The sequence below is a fragment of the Macrobrachium rosenbergii genome, chromosome 28 (genome assembly GCF_040412425.1).
Source record: "Macrobrachium rosenbergii isolate ZJJX-2024 chromosome 28, ASM4041242v1, whole genome shotgun sequence".
Taxonomy (NCBI): domain Eukaryota; kingdom Metazoa; phylum Arthropoda; class Malacostraca; order Decapoda; family Palaemonidae; genus Macrobrachium; species Macrobrachium rosenbergii.
In genome coordinates, this window is record NC_089768.1 from 20,061,984 (window position 1) to 20,083,372 (window position 21,389).

Consider the following 21,389-nt stretch of genomic DNA (forward strand, 5'->3'; position numbering starts at 1 on the left):
ACTTTATTCATTCTTTACTGATTCCTGCTTCAAAGAATTATGTACTATTTACAGCAGGAGTGTCTTACTACCCGCTGGCTCTTATAAAGGTCATTGTTAATGAGCGCAACTCCCGTTTAGAACTTCTTGTTGCACAGTTTAACATAACAGATCTTTTACTTCAAAATAATGATGAAAATAATGGTGCTCAGCATTAAAAAAGATCAAAGAGGCATTTCTCTTTTGTATGTTAATGGCGCCCTTTAACGAGTAATTCATAGTCAATGTGAATATCAGTAAAATGAGCAACGCACATTGATTAATTTATTCACTCATAAAATCTGATCAGCTTACATTACCTCAGCAGCCTCTATCTAAGAATGAATGCTCATTTGACTGCTTTTGGCAGATAGCCGCTTAAGCGATAAAGATACATCGAAGATGGATTTTTACATTAATGGGAACAAGTTATCCACTGAAATTGATTACAGGACAGTAGATTGACAACGGTATGTGACCGCACACATCAGAACCGTTGTGAACATTATTAAAGAAATGCTGTCTGATACCATGGGTTGTTTTTCGTCGTCCCGTTGATTCATACATCAACTGAAAAAAAAATGCAAAAGAAATTATGTACTTAAAACCACAACCTTTTGCAACGTTTCCGTTATTTATTTATTTTTTCATTCTCAGGACTTGGGGTTTCTCTGTACCAAAATCATAACCAATAAAACCATATGTTATTGGGAATTGTTCAAACATTTTCACACGAAACGTACTTGTTATTTCACACAGGTACACATACTCAAACTTGCAGTTGACGTCAGCCCATCGCCACTTGTATCCTAGGAACATCTGAAATAAAATTCGAAAAGTTACCCACGGCCTTTCCGAAGTAAAAGCACCAAACTGGTACATATTCATTTCATAACATCAGTTCTGTGTGAACGCAAAAGCGAAATTAGGATAGTTCACTTGGCTGGAATCAAGTTTTGAAATGCTGAGCTGAAGGGAGGCAAAACACAGCATTCTAAATAAACCACAGAGGGCTTCAGTCGAGAAAGAAAACTTTACCGAATTTTAGGTTTACCTCAAGAAAATCCACAAGCATAAACAATTTTGATTTACTAAAGAGCACTTATTTTTATATTTTTATAAAACGCCTTATCTTATTTCTAATGTTAGGTGGTAACTACATAGGCCATCCAATGTTTTCAAAATGCGAGCGATGCCATGGACACAGTAGCTCGCCAAGACCTTCCATAGTCTCAGAAAATTTTCCTGTCTGAAGGTACATTCGGCAGCATTTTGCTAGGGTTATTCCTACTTTTAAGCATTTATTGAATCTGTCTCTTTTAAATATATGAATCAGATTCCTTCTTTTATTATGTTTTTTTTCATAATCAGGTCCTTGTTTCTTCTTAAATGCTCTTCTTATTTCTAGTTTTTTTTATTTATCTATTTATAGAGATAACTGTAAATTTTCGCCGTTGATATCAGTGATACTAATTGTGGCTGGTGGAACTTCAAGTTGATGCCTACCACTCATCAGAGGTTACACTTTATCAGCCAGCTAAAAAATAAAAAATAAAGACGATCGTTTTACAGCAGTTCGTTTTATTCCGTGAAATAAAAGTTCATGGAATTCCTTCTCGTTTCACTAATGAATCCAATTTATGAATAAACAACTCCTAATCACCAAGAAAAAGCCCGTAGGTATTAAACCTTCGACATTATCCTGAAATCTTGATTAGGCCTATACCTAAACAACCCGTTCATTGCGGGTATGGAAATAAATCTTACAATATCATCTCGAAGTTATCAGCATTATTCCTGAGAATGACTCTAAATCCCTGGGCTTTCAACTGTGCATTAAATATGTTTGATTTAAGTAAGTTACTTAAAGAGAAATTGATTACGTCAGTTCATTTAGTTTTCATTCATTCCTGGTAACTTTGGAATTCCACGTTTTTTGCAAATTTTAAATACAATAAAGCAAAACGGCGAAGTAAAGGAACGTTACGGGGTTTCAGCTTTTTAAAGAAAGAGAGAGAGAGGGAGGGTGGGGTGGGGAAAGCAGCCTTAATTAGACCCATAAAGCAGTAGGAGGCTACCCTGCACCCCTCGAAAAAATAAATCAATCGAACACGCAATCTCTCTCTACATAATTGACCGGAAGAACTGAGTTCTGGTTCCATTTATTAAGTATAAGAGACGCTGGATATACATTTACCATACCAAGTGACAAAAGAAGAATGGCCAGTTTCTATATCATATGCGTAGCAAAATTATTAAGGATAGTAAAGGAAGAATTGGTAGGAGAATATTGCCACCAGTATCTCAACCGGACCGACAGCGAGAAACTGGTATGAAATCGAAAATTCCCTTCTCTGATTTCACTGAAACATTTTAATATATAGATGTAACATATGATAATAATCTCTCTGCTTCAACATCGATTGTGTACTAGAATTATTGGCCAGACAAAAGAAATTCCTGGTTACTTCTTTTTTCTTACAACAGTATTCCTCGGCGTTTCAGAAATGGCCTCTTGTGTCTACCCGTTCCTTGTTCCGTGTTCCTCTTTGTCTTCTTCTCGATGGCGTCTTTCGGTATAGATTTTTTCATGTCCGCAAAAGGACTTTATAACATTAAGATAAATTTTCTCTGTTTTTACTCTCCAGTTTTTTAGAATGCAACTCTACATCAGACGACTCTTTCCAAGTCACTTCTTTTGAACGTCGTTAAACCTGTTTAAAAGATATTAGTCACAGTTATGAACGTGTGTGTGTGTGTGTGTGTGTGTGTGTGTGTGTGTGTGTGGGTGGGTGGGTGCGTGCGTGTGCGTGAGAGAGAGAGAGAGAGAGAGAGAGAAAGAGGAGAATCAGCTAATCCAACCAAAATAGACCGACTCGACTCACCACAACGCAGTGTTCCACAGGGTTGTTAGGCTCATTTCCTCCCCAGGCAAAGAAAGTCGCTTCGGGTTGATGGTCGTCGTGATGCACTGGGTCATCTGATCCTGCAGCTCCCTCGGCAAAGTTCTGTAGGCCTCCGTACTTGTATTTGCCACTGTATTCAGTCAAGCCGAATAGTATGCGGTCTGACCAAGCCAGGTGTCGTTTCATTATTGCTGGCAAAGATCGTGTAAAGCAACATATGACTAGCTTGACTTCAGAACTGCCTCCGTAGTACAGTCTATAGAATTGCACATGTACGGTACATATAGCTGTACGCAGCCAGTAATGCATATCAAGTCAGCGAAATACGTGTTTCTCATACTTCAAGTAAATTTAAGTCAATCAAATCCTTTTTTCGAGAGAAGATTTGCACATGGCCATGTTACTGTATTATGCATAAACGGATAATCAGTGAAGGCTTTAAAGAATGGTGGGTGATTTTTGCTGATTTTTTGTTGTTTATTTTTTTATTGTTTATCTTAACTACGGCTCGTTGCTATGGCACTCCCTCTAAGGTTACGCTTGTTACAATTTCCTTTTTGAAGGACAATAGACCAAACATCCCCAACAATTATGGTCCCTCTTCTTCCTCTAGTCCTCTCTCGCACCTGGTTCTTTATTTGAACTGTATAAGAGAAATATCTCTGTGGATGGAGTGACCAGAGAGGTCTGAGAAAAGACAGCAGATATAGGTGCAAAGTAGTACGGTAAGAAATGAGTCATGAACGGGATTTGGAAAGGTAGATGTTTACAGATGATAGCCTACGTTACTGATGGGGAGTAGTGATGAGAAACTGCAGGAACTAGTGAAAGAATTTGAAAATGTTTGCAAGAGGAGAGACTTAAGAGTAAACTGAAGCAAGAATAAGGTTAGGTTAGAGAACCAGGGAGGGAAGTAATAACTGTTAATATGGATGGCAGAACTACTGAAGCTATTGATTTGTATAGGTATTTGGGAATAATACAACGGTTGATTGTACCATGAGAGAAGAGGTATGAAAACGTTGAGGCAGCTTTTTAGGGGTGATCAAGAGTTTTTGCAATAAAACTGAAAATTTCGTCGGTAAAAACAAAATACGAGTTATGGTGACTGGTCTGGCGTTTAAACAGGTATCAGCGTAAGACGTGTTTGTCTAGACATGTTTCCTATGGATATAGCTAAAACGTGTCACTGATAATTTTATGTTGGAGCTAAAATGGATGAAAAGCTTTAATTCTTTTATAATTGTTATTGTTCTTTCTTTAATCCAGTGGTTGGAGAATATGTTGCATGGATAGCTGTATAAGAGAAAAAATTCTGGAACAAAATGATGATGGAATATTTCTCCGGATTTCCAGAGATTAAGGGATTTGAGAGAGAGAGAGAGAGAGAGAGAGAGAGAGAGAGAGAGAGAGAGAGAGAGAGAGAGAGAGAGAGAGAGAGAATGAATAAACACAGACCACTGACTAATCAATAAGTTAAGCAATAGAAGATCAGACATAAACATAGCAGTGACAACTAATTACTGTACTGTACTGTACATCTCATTAGCCTCTCCAACCTGCCAAGGCCAACTGCTCCTCCATATCAGTGATCTCTGCTATTCTGCTCTTCGGGTCCAACGACGCACACTTCTCGAAGGCCGCCTTTGGTTTGGCTTTCTGTCGGCTCAGGTAATAGCATTCGGTTCTGTTGGAGAGTTCTCCAGTTATCCATCCCTTCGGGCAGTCAACTGAAGTCAGTTCAATAGAATTATTAATAGTAGTACTAGTGGCGCCAGTGCTATCATTTCTTTAAGTCTAGGAACCAGATTATAAACCCATTGAAGCTTGAAGCGTTTTTGAGATAGCAATGATGATAATAATAATAGCGAGAAGAAGCAGAAGACGAGACGGCAATGTTCATTATTTTCAGATATGGGCATACAATAGTCTTTCAGCTGGGCACAAAATACGTCCTTCAGAACACGGTATTTGAGTTCCTGCCTGGGTCAGTCAACAGTTTCAGTAAGAGGACACTTGCTTAAACTTTGCCTCACACTATTGTACCCATTAAATGGCACTCAAGTTTCTTTTCTCTAAAGAAATCATGACTTTTTTCTTGAACTCTATTCCACTCTGCTGCGTGAGTCTGCATAAATACCGAAGCAGTAAAAAACTACGCGAACCGGATGCTCTAAGCCTGGATAGCCAAATTCGTTGTAGTTAAGCACGCTTATTTATGCGTGTCATTGAGGCATTTATACAGGTGTCTTTTTTCTTATTTATGTGTGATCTATTTCAACAACGATATATACAGACTTAGTAATGAATTTTAGTGTTGGCTTACGAGCAACATGAACGGCGATCAATTCCAAGAGACATGCCCATGTCTGCAATTTGAAACCTAAAACCACTATTCTTCTCATACCCTATCTGTGGGATTTACCTTGGTAGAGGAACTGCATTGTCTGTGCTAAGTAGTACTAAACTTTAACGACAAGTAATTTCGAAATATTTCTCGGTTACATCTGGTGGGAAATGTCAACTACTTAATAACCTCCAATTTTATCACGATTCAGGAAACTAAATACTAAAGAAAGATACTGCCCATAATATATTCCCTCGATCCCAGAAATGAAGAGATCCATGAATAGCAACAAATGGAGTTGAGGTTATTTCTACAACTTTCATTAAGTTCTCATTTTTCTTTTCGACAAAAATTAAGTACCTATTGTGTACATGATTACAGAAGTTTTACTCTTAATGATTCTCTTGTCTTTGGAAAACACAACCTGAAAGTTACCCAGACTATACGGTCACTTTAGTCATTCGTGTATCACTTTTCAGAAACCTGCAATTCCTGCGTGCTTTCAGTGAATACTATAAAGAATCGAAATGAATGCTATAAAGGATCGAAATGAATATTATAAAGGATAGAATTGAATACTAGGATCAAAATGAATACTATAGCGGACAGAACTGGGTAATATAAAAGACGGAAATGAATACTATAAACTATTGAAATGAATACTATAAAGGATCGAAATAATTACTACATAGGATAGAACTGAATGATACAAAGGACAGAAAAAATACTATAAATGATCGAAATGAATACTATAAAGGACAGAACTGGATAATATAAAAGACAGAAATGACTACTATAAACGATCGAAATGAATACTATAAAGGACAGAACTGAATAATTTAAAAGGCAGAAATGAATACTATAAACGATTGAAACGAATACTATAAAGGATCGAAATGAATACAATAAAGAATAAATTGAATAATATAAAGTACAGAAAAAAATACTATAAATAATCGAAACAAATACTATAGAGGATAGAACGGCATTGCATAAAGGACCGATATGAGTACTATAAAGGATCGAAATGAATACTACAAAGGATCTAAATACACACCTGAGCACACGCCATCTCGCAAGAGAGCCCCAGCTTTGCACTGACATTCTCCAGCATTGCACTTGGAATAGATGTCATTTGCATAACATTCGGTGTCGTCTTTGCAGGCGTCACCCACTCGAGCTGAGAAAACATGATGCTGAAATTCGGGAGAAATTCTCTCCCATACCTCTAGTTTATCTAAATGGAAAAATAATTAATTTATAATTCGCGTGGAACTTTCGTATGGTAATGAAAGCATAAATGTTTCGTAAATAAATCAAGTTGAACAACACAAATTGAACTATATTTTCCAACGGTATTTTCCTTAATTAAACATGATCCTCTCTCTCTCTCTCTCTCTCTCTCTCTCTCTCTCTCTCTCTCTCTCTCTCTCTCATATGCTAAAATTACATGGAACACGATTATAGTTTAAAGTATAAAGGATCTCCTAATTTCAGACTATTTATATACATAAATGCATAAAAGCATGCATGCATGTGCGTGTGAACCCTTTTTTGAACGTTAACTTAGACTGAAGGGCGTGTCTCGTTATCATCACGAATTACACGTGTTAAAATTAAAGTTAGCAATTTCTGCTGTCAAAATCAGAACAATCACTGGAATAAAAATTACCCTTGAATAAACATAGACGCTCAAGATTACGCAACAGCATTGAGGAAAATAACCTGATCCTGAAGGTCTGATGATTTAAAATAGCTTGCAGGCAAAGTCTATTTATGAAACCTTTTCGTGAGACCATGATTTGTTACAAAGCCGAGATCGCTATTTTGTGCTTATTTGCATTAAAAGCAACAGTATTGTGCAGTCTGCGTGATCGAATTAATATTATCCACACTGACGAAATGTGATGTCTCAGAATTGTTTTAACGTATACGCTCAACTCTCCAAGCTTGTTTTTATTACATACATGTATTATACCTAATAAGGAGGCAGAAACCTTCCCTGTGACGACAAATCCGTACCGGCATTCTCGAGAGGTCCCTTCAGCCGTGAATATCTGATGTCGTCCTGACAACTGATCCTTTAATACGTTGCACTTACCAACACTGGCCCTTTGATAAACGGTGAACCCGGGTTGATAGACGAGATTCTTGAGGTGACCTCGGCGGTGTGACAAGAAGCAGGTCACAAGCCCATCACTCAGTGCTCTGGCGGCCACACTGAAGCAGTTCAGCTCCACTTGGCACAGTACCTGACATTCACCTGCCATGGGAAAAAAAAAGGAAGCTCAAAGACGCATCGCTCAAGATATGCTTTGCCTGTTTTCTTTCCCAGATCTCATTATGAGGCATATTTTGCACAGAAGAAATAAAACCTGCATTGGTATCTCGTTTGGGATAAAAGGACAAAAAAAAAGAAATAAGGATATAAGGATAAAAAACTTTAGTGAAAATATTATTCATCATCTTTCATGCAAGTGTGATTTTACACAACAAACCAACGCATTTTTAAATATCAGTTTGAAATCAGAATTAGACCGATAGCTACAGCTGTTGCTTACACCAGGAGCTCCTGTTGACGGCCAATGAGACCAAGCTATCGTTGATACGAGCATGACCTGGCGTCCAGGGTGCTTGTTCGAGGTTGAACCAGGTCATCCAGTTATCCTTACTTGCTACGGACCCTGCTTTGTCCCAGTATGGTCCCTTTGCCAATACCCTTGCGTCCAAGAGGAGGAGGACAAAGGGAAGAAGACGAAGGTATGGCTGAGAAGTCTTCCCGCTTTTTCCAAGGCCTGGGTTCCGCTGGTGTATAAATTCATATTTGTTAGGAATTATAAAATGTGTGGGAATTTATTTCATTATCGAAAAAAAGACTATACAATCCTATATATAATTTTTAAATTTTCCTTTAAACTGAGTTTTTCTACTTTTTTTTTGCTAAAATATTTATTTTTTGTTATTATTGCGTTTTCACTTTTTCATTACTGTACTATCCCTCGTACAAGCATCTGAGAAAGATGTAAAACGTGGTTCCGAAGAATAAATGCATACATACACATCTATCTAGCTGTCTTATATGTATATGTATGTACACACACACACACACACACACACATATATATATATATATATATATATATATATATATATATATATATATATATATATATATATATATATATATATATATATATATATATATATGTATATAAATAACCATATATATACACACATATACTGCACATACAGTATATATACATATATATTTATATACATACATACATATGTATGTATGTATATAAATATATTAATATATATACATAAGCACGTGTATATGTTTATGTGCACTCACCGTAGGAAGTTCAGATGATAATTCAGGTGCAAACGCCGCCTTAACTAGACAATTATCAGCCAGGACCGCCCTGGCTAAGTGCTTCTCTTGATTAGAACACAAAATAAGCAGTGTGATACCAACAAGAACGTTTTGTGATATTCAGGATAATCGGGACAAGCACAACGGAAGTTGCTCCTGACCCACTACATTTAGAGTTAGAACGAATTTGACAGGTGACAAATAAAACTTCTCTCTCTTTCTCTCTCTCTATCGACCTTATTTGTGCTTGATATTTTGACTCTCTCTCTCTCTCTCCCAATCGTCCTTATTTATTTTGACTATTCCCCATTTTGTTCTCAAATTTTGTACAGTAGGATGCCCAGCCAGTCTCAAGATCAGCTTTCTAGAGGGGCAAGATATCATGAACGACATCGACGATTTAGACCTAAATATCACCAACAATATTTGTGAAATTATAAACCACAGGATGAATAACAATTGTAATAATCTTGCTTACCACGTAAACTATTGTGTTTCTGTCAAGAGATATGCAGTTCCATTATACATTAGTTTATCAGTGACTTTTCTAGCATCTTAACACAGATATACAGTTAAATCTATTATCTGAGGATATACTTCGAATGATCTCAGAGTTGAAATGCTAATGGTAAATAGGATTTACAGTCACTGGGATCATAAGTTACGTGAGTGTAGGATCTAAATCTGCTCTAAACCTACTCTAATCCCATTCTTGTCTTTTATTATTATTATTATTATTATTATTATTATTATTATTATTATTATTATTATTATTATTTTAGTAGATGAAACCTATTCACATGGAACAAGCACACAGAGGCCAGGCCACTGACTTGAAATTCAAGCTTCCAAAGAATGTTGGTTTCAGCCTCCCACCGTAGACCCAACTCCGCAGCGTTAACTGATCATAATACAGAACGAGTGTGTTTCATCGCCCTGGGGGAGACGCGAACCCGCGACACGTGATTGGTATTCCACGACACTAACCACTATACCAGCGGACCAGCTCTGACAGAACTAAAGGGCGAGATGGAAGTTTAAGAACTTGTCGAAAAAGATTTTTGTTAATTCTCTTAAGCTTAAAATAAATAACTGCAAAACGGATTTTCAGTTCCTCTTACGAAACCAAAATGAAGGAAAAAAAATACTGTAACAGATGAGTGCATCATAGATTAAAATGTCTTTCTGCGATGTAAAATCAATTGTTGTTAACGTAACAAGTCTTTCCCTAAGAAGAATAATAAGGTAAGGTATTCAGGTGCCGACGGAGACACAAACACGTATACACTTTCGGTCTCTGTTTCTCTCAATATGTGTTCTTCATTGAGGGGGTAGGTAGAGCTCTCCTGCTAGCGCGCTGTTAGCCCAGCGTTCGACTCTCCGACTGGCCAATGAAGAATTAGAGGAATTTATTTCTGGTGATAGAAATGCATTTCTCGTCATAATGTGGTTCGCATTCCACAATAAGCTGTAGGTCCCGTTGCTAGGTAACCACTTGGTTCTTAGCCAAGTAAAATAAATCTAATCCTTCAGGCCAGCCCTAGGAGAGTTGTTAATCAGCTCAGTGGTCTGGTTAAACTAGGGCATTCGGGTCGTTTCGGCCGTAAGTCATTTAGGCCGTAAGCACGTTTACGTGCAAAATGGGCGCCGTGTTTAGTACCAGCCCCTTGGGGATGCACGTAAAACATGAAATAATAATGGTAAATACCATAAACATAACGTCTTGCATTGTTTTGGATGTTACGGCCTAAAGTGACTTACGGCCGAAACGACCAGGACGGAAACTAAGATATACTTAACTTCTTTCAATATGTACAACCAAATCCACACACCGCAAAACAGATAGATAAATTAGATAGGTGGACAGATAGATAAGAATTTCTATGAAACATAACACTGTTCTCAGAACTGGTACAAGAACACGCTGTTTACGGTTGCTTCGTTTAACGCTAACTGTCTTTATTGGGATAAATGAGCAGGAATTGAACTTATTTGGCAATGCCATTTTTTGTTTATCTCCTTTATCTAACGTTAACTCCCGCGTGCCCTGCACTTCTTTGCAACAGGATGTTCTCTCCCTTGATAACGGGACTACAAATATAATGACTTTGGTCATTATATCTAGTCATCGAATATGTAACACGTATGATATAACTGAATGATTGCTGACCATTATTTAAAATTTAATGGCTGTAATATATATATATATATATATATATATATATATATATATATATATATATATATATATATACATATATATATATATGTATATATATATGTATATATATATATATATATGTATGTATATATATACATGTGTGTGTGTACAACTTATGTCCTAAGAAATCGGGTAAATCATATGTAATTTTCTCAAGCCTTCACAATAGGTAACATAAGAAAAAAACTATTAAAACCGAATCGAGTAGGAAGAAAAAGCATAAGCTACACAATTGCGTTCGAGAAGTTGATTTTTAACGGAAACGGAAAAGGACAGAGAGAGAAGAGAGAGAGAGAGAGAGAGAGAGAGAGAGAGAGAGAGAGAGAGAGAGAGCGTAAACAAACTGTGATAATCGAGATCTGAAAGAATGGCTCGAAACATGTTCAACATTGACAATATTGAAATTTTTTTGCCTTACTCTTTTACTGTACCATTTTCTGATTTAGTTTTCACTCATTATATAATTTTCGGAACTTACATACTTACTATACGTGGGTATGCACATAAATAACAGCGAAATTTGAAGTTTTCTTATTTGGCATATTCTCCCTAAAAGAGCAGCAGATGAAATAGCGCTACATTAACATCCATAAGAACAACAAACAAAAACGCTACAAAAACTTCACGTGTTATTAAGAGAATACTTTACCCCATTACTTATCATGGCGACGAGCTTAACCCCAACTGCTTTCGCCAGCTGCGACTCCAGTGTCATGGTCTCCTCAGGCAAATTACCTTCTCCGCTAAATATATTGTGCAGCGTTTGCACATGCGCGAATTGCCCTTAACAATGACAATTTTTGCTTCTCCCCTAGCTGCGCCCTCTGCTGAGCGGGGTTTCCCTGTGATGATAGCTCGCTGATTAAAGGGTTGGGTAACCTTGGACTGCGGCGTGGAAACTTTCTCTGGATCGTACATCATAATTGTGAGACTATTGCCACTCAATGCGATTTGAACATAGCCTACAAAAAGCATCTTTAGGTCTGGATCGTACTTAGTTTCACTCATTTTTAGCTTTATTATTTCATTTGTTGTTGTTTTTATCGGTGTTTTTCTTGTTGTTTTCCACCCTTGACTAGCTCAATACGTGGCGGTTACACTCCACGAATCGCGGCATTAATCAGTGACTAGCGGTCCTGATCCTATCGCAATCGACCACGTCCTTTCCATGGATGAACTTTCCAGTTCCCAATATTACTGTCATTATCGTTATGATCATACAAAAATAAGCAAACATATATAAGGAAAAAGACTAATTTGTCGTCAATTTGCACTGCGGACTTGAACAGAACTCAGTATCCAAAAATATTAAAATAGGAAACACAATGAGTAACTGAAGAATAAAGATAAACCGACAAGCATGAACGTATACAAGAATAAACAGTAAGCAAGTCAGAGGAAGGCGGGGGTGCATACCACTGAGCTCCCTTTCAAACTGGCATAATCATTATGTAACGGATTCCTCTCCATTTTTTATGGAAAAATAAGTAGTACAGAAAACATCGACAAAAAATTACAAAATAAAAACACATCGTGGTTGAACAACCTCAGTCTGAGTTCGCTTCCCACACAATGACATGACAGTGTGACTAATGACATATCTAAATGAAGTGCCTGTCTGTCTGTTTGTCTGAAACGATGCAGAGTGAGGCCTCGACAATCAGGGTTGTATGAAACAAATTTAATCAAGAAGACCTGTAATATTTCTTTATACCCTTTTCTAGGTGGTAAGTAAGTTTCCATCTGTATAGAAATTATATGTAATTTGAGATGCTACGAAAGGAATGGAAATAGGGACAGGAGAGAGGGAGAGAGATAGTATCTCAAGTTTAAAGTATAAATTCTAAGTATTTATGTTAACTAAGAACGCAGCTGGACTAAATACTGACCAGAGGTTGAATGATGGTGTTAGTATTTACATAAGTACAAGGCCTATGAGTACTATATAGTACTTATCAAATATCTTAACTTCTTCAAAATAACTAAAAGAATGATGGCTATATGAACCTTTAAAATAACGAATGACAAATTTATTCCACCGTAATAATAATGATACCACCGTAATAATAATAATAATAATAATAATAATAATAATAATAATAATAATAATAATAATAATAATAATAATAATAATAATAAATTGAAAAACACCATAACGTGTCTAGTGTAGAACTCTTGTGTATTATAAAGCCAATGTCATATTATCGATCTATTAGCTATTCCATCGGTAGTGTGACTGTATTCTAATAATAATAATAATAATAATAATAATAATAATAATAATATGCATGATTACCTTTTATTATTGTTTCCACTTAATAGTTTTTGGTTTTTGTCATATCACCCATTCAGTTTGGAGTTCAGTGTTATGTCTTTGTTAGGTATCTCCATTTAGTGTTGAATTATGGATTCAATCGTTTTATATTTTTCACACATATTGGTCAGGAATGTGTTTCATCTACGGTTGAGTTTTTTTCATGTTTCATTTACTGCATTTTGAAGTTCGAGATTACGTTTTTGTTTATTGCAAAGCCCGCTAGTCATCATTATTAATACTATTCATAATGTAAATACTTTCGTATCGTGTTATTAACTCTGAAGAGGCTTCCAATAGATTAGAATATTTATGTTAAAAAAATAATCTAAAGAAAATTGAACGAGGAAAACAGACAAAAACAAGCAAATGAAGATAATCATGTACCAAAACCAAAAGGAAAATGGTAACGGTACATTGCGGGTGCGTGACGGAAGTGCGATTGTATATATTTGTAACAATTTCACACGTCCCACTTTTTCCTTCTTTTAAACAGCTCATCTTAACTAAGATTCATATATTGTACAAATGCTAAATTCCTATCAGTTTTCTGTGTCAATATATCTTACCTGACTCGGTTTCCAAACCTTAGTTACACGTTTGCTTATACCTGTCCTGTGTCAATGGATTTCCCGTAGAGGTCATTTATAGAATATTAATACAACATTTGTTTGTAGCCATTACGCTACCTTCGCACACCCTATTCTAGTTAATCCATTTCATTTTCGGTATCATCAGAGGTATCATGGTTAGCGGAGTAAACAAACAGGTAAATAAGGCCATAATCCCACGAACTTCGGTGTACCTATATAAGCTAAAACACTCGGCCCATAGCTTCCAGCCGAGGCCACAATCCCTCCCAGGCGTTCAATCCATCCGTGCGCTTGGTGCCTGTCACCTGTTGTCAAATCGGACAGCGCTCACCTCGTGAACTCCGATCGGGAAATAGTTCTAGAATGGTTCTTACTATTAACTTGAAAATACAGATTATTTGTACTAAGCATTTTTAAAACTATAAAAGCGTGTTTTGTAATGTTGCATCCTTAACTCTTTAGCGAATTCACATAGAGATGACTACATTTTTAATCCTGAATACAAGTAAGGCGAGATTTCACCAGGGTCTGCAGTTGTTTTCTTGATAAAATGGTTACTCTTAAGCTTTCTTAAGTAGTTAATTATGCGCCTGTTTTTGCAAGGTTGCCTCCTGTATTTATGTTAAGAAAATATTATACTTTTAATGTCGTAATTGCTAACGATGATTGATAGCCAGACACCCTTAAAAGATTACCTTTGATTAAAATGAAACTGGAACTGACCTCAAAGCGGTTTGGCTCCATATTTTACTGATATCCCGTTGTCCCTTTTTTTTTCTAATATAAAAAATCTTATTCCTTTTTACTTTTTCCAAGTAGACGAAGTAATCTCGTCAGTTAAAATCAAATTCAAAATAAACATTATTAAGCAGTAAAACTAGTCCAAGATCATATCACGGAAAGTAAGTTCACAAGTAAGGCTGCAGAAGAAACGAAAAAATGAGATCGTTTGCTGTCACTTATGCGCGATAGCTGGCCTTGCTGATTTCAAAGGATTTTAATCAGCGATATATATATATATATATATATATATATATATATATATATATATATATATATATATATATATATATATATATATATATATATATATATATATATCATATCTCACACTCTTATTGCAGACTCCTGGCTCACGTTCAAGATGGATATAGCAGAATGCAGTATCAGAATACAATTACAGATACTCACAAAAATTACAGAAAAAAATGAAAACTTACAAAAATGTACATATATAATTAGTACACGTAAAAAATCATCTGAAAAATCATATGAAGCACATTCCTTCCTAAGTCTCATTATTTGAGAGAGAGAGAGAGAGAGAGAGAGAGAGAGAGAGAGAGAGAGAGAGAGAGAGAGAGAGAGAGAGAGACGACTCATAAGGTATTGCATACTCCGTCCTCTTCATATACACGCTAGATGTTGGTGTGCGGTAAGAGTAGAATGAAGAACAGAACGCGAACAGAAATATTGAACAAAATTCAAAATGACAAGACTAATAAAACTAAATTTAAATCAAATAAATATGGGTCAATATGAGTCTTCCAAAATGGTCATGAACTATTTCATCCCTCGTGCCCCAGCAAGAGAGCAATAGAAATTTATTGAATGACAGCAGAACACAGGCAAACATTGCATGCACGTCATGTGACCTAACAGCTTGACGTAGATATTTCCAACAAGATCGTGTCATCAACGAGTTGATATGGCGGTCTCTACCTTTATAACTCCTCTTTTAAAATCGAAAATGTGAAACATAGATTTCGTTTTGAAATGAATCCCTTGAAAGGGAGTATCAGAAAGTAAAGGAAGATCGTGAAAAGGAGAGTAGACAAGAACAAACTATAATTAAAGAACGAGAATTTAAGCTGCGCAAAATTAATGCATAACGCGCTTCGAAAATCTTAAAAAATCGCAGACATTTGTAATCACGCCAGCAGGTTTCTGCAGAGCAAAATGTTGATTTTGGAGGCTTGAGGAGAGAGAACTGCATCTGTGGTAGTTTAATCGATAAAAACGCTGGAAGTTTTACAAGGTTTACAGTTCTGTGCAGCTTCCCTTCAGCCCCTAGCTACAACCCCTGTCATTCCTTTTGCTGTACTTCCATTGATATTCCCTTTTTTCCATCTTGCTAACCACCCTCTCCTAACAATGACTTCAAAGTGCAACTGCGAGGTTTCCCTCCAGTTTCATCTTTCAAACCTATTTACTCTCAATTTCCTTTCCAACGCTGAATGATCTAATAGGTCCCAGTGCTTGGCCTTTGGCCTAAACTCTATATTCTATTCCGTGTAAGGTTTTCCCAGTGAACCATATATCCAAGGACATGGGACTCAGTATCTAGGGAGATGGGACTCAATATCTAGGGAGATGGGACTCAATATCTAGAGAGATGGGACTCAATATCTAGGGAGATGGGACTCAATACCTAGGGAGATGGGACTCAATATCTGGAGAGATGGGACTCAATATCTAGGGAGATGGGACTCAATATCTAGGGAGATGGGACTCAATATCTAGAGAGATGGGGAGATGGGACTCAATATCTAGGGAGATGGGACTCAATACCTAGGAGATGGGACTCAATATCTCAATATCTAGAGAGATGGGACTCAATATCTAGGGAGATGGGACTCAATACCTAGGGAGATGGGACTCAATATCTAGGGAGATGGGACTCAATATCTAGAGAGATGGGCCTCAATATCTAGAGAGATGGGACTCAATATCTAGGGAGATGGGACTCAATACCTAGAGAGATGGGACTCAATATCTAGGGAGATGGGACTCAATATCTAGGAGATGGGACTCAATATCTAGGGAGATGGGACTCAATATCTAGGGAGATGGGACTCAATACCTAGGGAGATGGGACTCAATATCTAGGGAGATGGGACTCAATATCTAGAGAGATGGGACTCAATATCTAGTGAGATGAGACTCAAATCTAAGAAAAGCCTAGGGAATGGGAACGAGGGCAGATGGACTCAAAAGGAGATGGGACTCAGTAAAATGGGACTAACACTGGCTGGGAAAGGATGAATAACGTAGAATTATTCACATGCTTAGCGCAGTTCTGAAATTTCGTTCATTCTCCTTTTCTTTCACGCGTGAAGTAAACTTATTCTTTTCCGATGGCCAGGATAGTTCAAAGTTTTCCAAGGTAAAGTATTCCCCTCCTGCCACAAAAAAATAAAGCTAGCCTGCGTCTATAGGCGAAGAATTTAATAGATATGGACGCATGGACGGGCGTACCAGAATAATTTAAATATGAAGAACTTATCGAATTTATTTGATTAGTCAGGAAAAAAAAAAATTCGTTGTATCCAATGCCAGTTTTATAGCGTACGTAAAAGGAAATAGTGTCTCCGTAAAAAATATGTAATTACGCTCTTTACGTCAGTGACAGTGTATACATAATGAACATTGTCTGTACTTACAGTAACTTTTAATAAGTACAAGAGACTAAATAATGCAAAGGTGAACGCATGATAATTTTTCTAAGTAAATTAAACAAGATTCCCAATAAAAACAGAAGACAGAAAGTTGACAAACAAACACAGTTGAAAAATTGCGCAGGAAATAGGCTCCTATACGAGATAAGCATGGATCAATGTGAAAACAAGAAAATCCCGTGGATTCTGCAAGTGAAAGAGTATATGAAAGAATTAAACATAAACTTAAGTAAAATTGAATCGCTTAAAGCTAAGCAGCTAAAAGAAATAATAAATAACTGGGACAACAAAAGCATGGGAGAGAGAAGTGAATGACGAGACAACATTAAGAATCTACAGAGAATATAAAGAAAACATAGGAGAAGAAATCTGGTATAATAACACTAAAAATACAATGCTAATCAGTAGGGCTAGAATAGTCACACTAGAATTAAATGATAGAAGCAGGCTAAAAGGGGAAGATACAAAATGTTTGTGCTGTGAGGGACTAAATGAAAACTTTTTCTTACTCTACTGCCTAGCATATAATGAGATTAGAAATAGATGGTTTTGTGCAACACCCATATCAGGAAAATGAAGATGAATTGATAGCTAATATACTTTATTTACAGATCTGCCGAAGGGGCAAATTGGAAATAGGAAATAATTTATAAAAGAATTACGGCTTACGGACAAAAAACTTAAACAAACACAAAGGAGGATTAAAACGAGCAAGGGAGCCGTTTCAGAGCCAAATTCCGCCTATTACTACTACTATAACATTTATAAGTCGATGGAAGCGATAGTCCAGCAGCAAATGCTATTTGTTTGCTGTAATCCTAGCATGTCACTATACAGTTAGATATTTATAACATCAGCACACCATGTGGGTAAGCGTGTAATGGATTCGTAGGCTATTTAACAAAACACTTGGTCTAGGCTACTGTACCTTACATCTTTATTTCTTCCACTGCCTACAATCTGTTGGGGGTAATTCTTTACAACAAGTCCGCATCAATATTTGGTGTCTGACCTTACTAAAATAATACAAAACCCCTTAATATGTACAGTAACTTAACAGAACCACCTAACCTAACCTAGGGCGCCGTGCCCCTACCTAGGCCTAGCCTAGCGGCCCCCTGCGACCCCCCCCTTAAGGGCACAACCCAACACATCAAACAAATCCCAAATATTGATGCGGACCTTATGTAAAGAATTACGCTGTTTTATAGCAAAGCCAGGATGGATTATTGTGGTTTAATGTATTTTAGGCATAACCTTCATTGGTGGAGGGAGTACTGCTGTCCGTATTAGGCTATCTGATATTTTATAAGTTTTGCCCTAAACCCAAAGTCTTTATGCATATGAAATAGGGTGTAGCCTAGCTTCTCTGATGAAAAGATGTTAAATTAGCCTAACACACGTCTGTCCCGTCCCATTTCAAACAACTATAGGAAACCAGATAGCTTTTGTAACTGAAAACTTACCAAAGGAGAAATTGCTTAAGGTATGCAGGAGGAAGAAAAATTGCAAGAACCACCTTGGGTGAATGATGCAGTAAAGCAAGCTTACCAAAGAAAGGAAAACAAAAATTTATATTTATATATATATATATATATATATATATATATATATATATATATATATATATATATATATATATATATATGTGTGTGTGTGTGTGTGTGATTTGATGCCCTATCCCACATAAAGCTTCCCCAGTGGGGACACTTCACCAACTACAAGGAGAGAAAAATATTCCTTGAAAAATTGAAAAGTCAGGAATGTTGAATGGTGGGGACTTACAAAGTTATGAGATGGAGAAAGATTGCATTAATTCTAAATAGCTACATGTTTGCATTTAACAAAATATTTTATTTCCAGATTTTAAAATTCACTTGTATATAATTAATTTTTTTCAAAATTGTGTACTTATCATAAAGGCATATTTTCTATTATACTTCATCTTCTTCAGGGACTATGGCATCTTTGACAAATTCAGGTTCTTCTGCCTCGGAGCGTACCTTGATGCCGAAGTATAACAAGAAACTGATAACCATAGTGTGGTTCGAGTAGAGTCACCTTGTTGCTTGGATCAAAGCAGGTGGTTCAAAAAAGGTAAATTTAAGTTCTGATGTTAATCTCTTTATTTGAAAAAGACAATTTTTTGTATGTATGCTTATTTCTTTGTTGTTCCTAGTAACTTGATCAGTTTCAATTTAAACTGCCTCATTTACTGCTTGAAAGTATCAAGTGAACTAGTTCTTTTGATACAGTATTGAATTTCCTCTCACCTATAGGCACCACCTTGCTTTAGTTGGTCTTTTGTAAACGCTCTGCTGCTCGTTATTGGATTTTTCTCATATTCTTACCCCCTTAACCCTCTGGTGATCCGATGATGCGAAACCGCCTCAATAAATTTTTTGCCGTAAGTGCTCCGATGACGCGCTTTCCGTGTCATCCGTGAGTTATTTTCGGGGGAAATTCACCAAAAAAAATAAAGTCATCCGAAGAAAGAGAGGAATGTGCATTGTGTGGGCAGATCTTGGACCTACAAGAAAACGTAAACAGGAACCCGATAGGTATCTTGCATGCGCCAAAGTCCTCCCCCCAACTAAAGACACCTTTTTTGACCAAGTTCAGCATGTCTTTTAGGCGCTCTCACGTTTTTTGCTTTGTCGTCATTTATCTGCGTTTGTGAAGTGCTTTCGCTTTTGTTATTGTTATAAACGTGTTTGCAAGTGATTGTTGAGTATGTTGAATAATATTTCAAGTGTTTTTCAATAAGATAAATAGTGAAGAATTTATTTTTTTTTTTACATAAGATAAATAGTGAAGAATTTTTTTTTTTTTTTTTTTTACATATATTTGTCTTTCAACAACATTTCCTTCTTTCAGCTTCAGTTGCTCAGTTTTATCTGGCGACACATTGCTTTTATGAGGGCTATTTATAGAAAATTTAGTCAGCATTCCATTGCAATTTTCACTTTTTTCTTAGCGTTATTCATTACCGAGTAATTACGAAAAATGTAAGTGTAAACATGAGCACTCAAGAACCCAGTCAAGCCGTGTAGTTTCTCCTAGGGTTTGTGTGCGCGTGAATAATTTTTCGTACAGCTGTTTGTGCATCTATAAATAGCTTCAATTGCATGCATTACATATCATTTGAACGGCAATTCTTTGTACTTTACCGTGCTTAACGGCAAAATGTAAAAATATCAATGTTCCTATATAAAAATCTTTAGCGAACAATTGACTATGTGAAAAAACGACTACGTGAAAAAACAAAACTTACGTCTTTGATCTTTGAGCTTAAGTTGCTCAATTATCCACCGGGAACACCTATTGATTTTAGGTTATATGAAATCTATTCAGCTTTCCAATGCCACCTTTATTTTTTTCTATCTTTATTTCTTACTTAGATACGATACGAAACGTCAACTTAAGTAGGTTGGAAAATCTGAAAATTGCACTCTGTAAAAAACTAGCATTTTTTAATCGGTAACAGCTAATTAGCAAACACATTTATAGCAAAATGTTTGCTTCCACGTAAAAGTTCAAAAAATTTCCACACAATTTATGTATAAAATCAACTCCCCAACCCTACTTATTAAATTTTCATGATTATTTCAAAAAATTATCTACGATTTTCCTTAAAAATTTCACGTTCATCACATCTTTTTTTTTTATTATTGCTAAGCCTTGCAACGATTTTCTGATTGCTTAAGGAAAAAAATTAAATCATTTGCCGACATCCTAAAACAAACCAGAAGCCTATATCAGTTATAGTCTGGACGCACAGATTTTTACGAAGAAACTTTTCTGCATGAGCCCACTTTTCCCTCCACAGGATAAATCGCGTACTGGGCATTGCTATAGGAAACCCCCATAATCGTGAGAGGGTCAAGTATTTTAATAGATGGGTAGTTAGTATTCCATGTTACTTTATATTGTTTATTATTGCTTGATTTGATCAAACCTATGTATTGTTTGTTTTTTATTACATGTAGTTTTAAATTGTGGCACTCTGGAATGTTCATGCAAATCATAAACTTTTTTTTTTTCCTTCAGGTATGCTGCCAAATTAGGTGGAATGTGTTCAATCATCATTAGATGGAAAAAATCGTGACTCCTAGAGTAGTATCCGATGCTTTTACTCTTTAGTATACAATAATTAGAT

General features: G+C 36.3%; 2 protein-coding genes across 5 annotated transcripts in view; one reads left to right on the forward strand and one right to left on the reverse strand.

The window, feature by feature from the left end:
• Nucleotides 1–289: 289 nt before the first annotated feature.
• On the reverse strand, nucleotides 290–8,348 carry LOC136854101 (uncharacterized). The gene is made up of 7 exons (XM_067130264.1): nucleotides 7,833–8,348; nucleotides 7,373–7,534; nucleotides 6,329–6,451; nucleotides 4,484–4,654; nucleotides 2,904–3,115; nucleotides 762–837; nucleotides 290–588 (listed from the first exon to the last, which is right to left on the reverse strand). The coding sequence occupies exons 1-7, from the start codon at nucleotides 7,927–7,929 to the stop codon at nucleotides 578–580; spliced, it is 852 nt and encodes a 283-aa protein (XP_066986365.1). The 5' UTR covers nucleotides 7,930–8,348; the 3' UTR covers nucleotides 290–577.
• A 9,602-nt stretch (nucleotides 8,349–17,950) lies between these two features.
• The window catches only part of Dph2 (Diphthamide biosynthesis 2), a 47,730-nt gene continuing 44,291 nt past the window's right edge, over nucleotides 17,951–21,389 (forward strand). For 2 of the 4 annotated variants that reach the window (XM_067130258.1, XM_067130257.1), the window contains exons 1-2: nucleotides 17,951–18,099; nucleotides 19,185–19,327. The gene's annotated coding sequence lies outside the window, so the exon portion shown is untranslated. The remainder of the gene's footprint in view (nucleotides 18,100–19,184; nucleotides 19,328–21,389) is intronic. The other 2 variants (XM_067130262.1, XM_067130260.1) reach the window with 1 other exon arrangement.

What these genes read in the sequence shown, in the direction of transcription:
- LOC136854101 (XM_067130264.1), bottom strand. Translation starts at nt 7,929, where the DNA reads ATGACCTGGTTCAACCTCGAACAAGCACCCTGGACGCCAGGTCATGCT. An exon ending in GCGAGATGGCGTGTGCTCAG is followed by an intron (nt 4,655 to 6,328) that starts GTGTGTATTTAG and finishes AACTGACTTCAG; the next exon opens with TTGACTGCCCGAAGGGATGG. An exon ending in GGAGCAGTTGGCCTTGGCAG is followed by an intron (nt 3,116 to 4,483) that starts GTTGGAGAGGCT and finishes GATCTTTGCCAG; the next exon opens with CAATAATGAAACGACACCTG.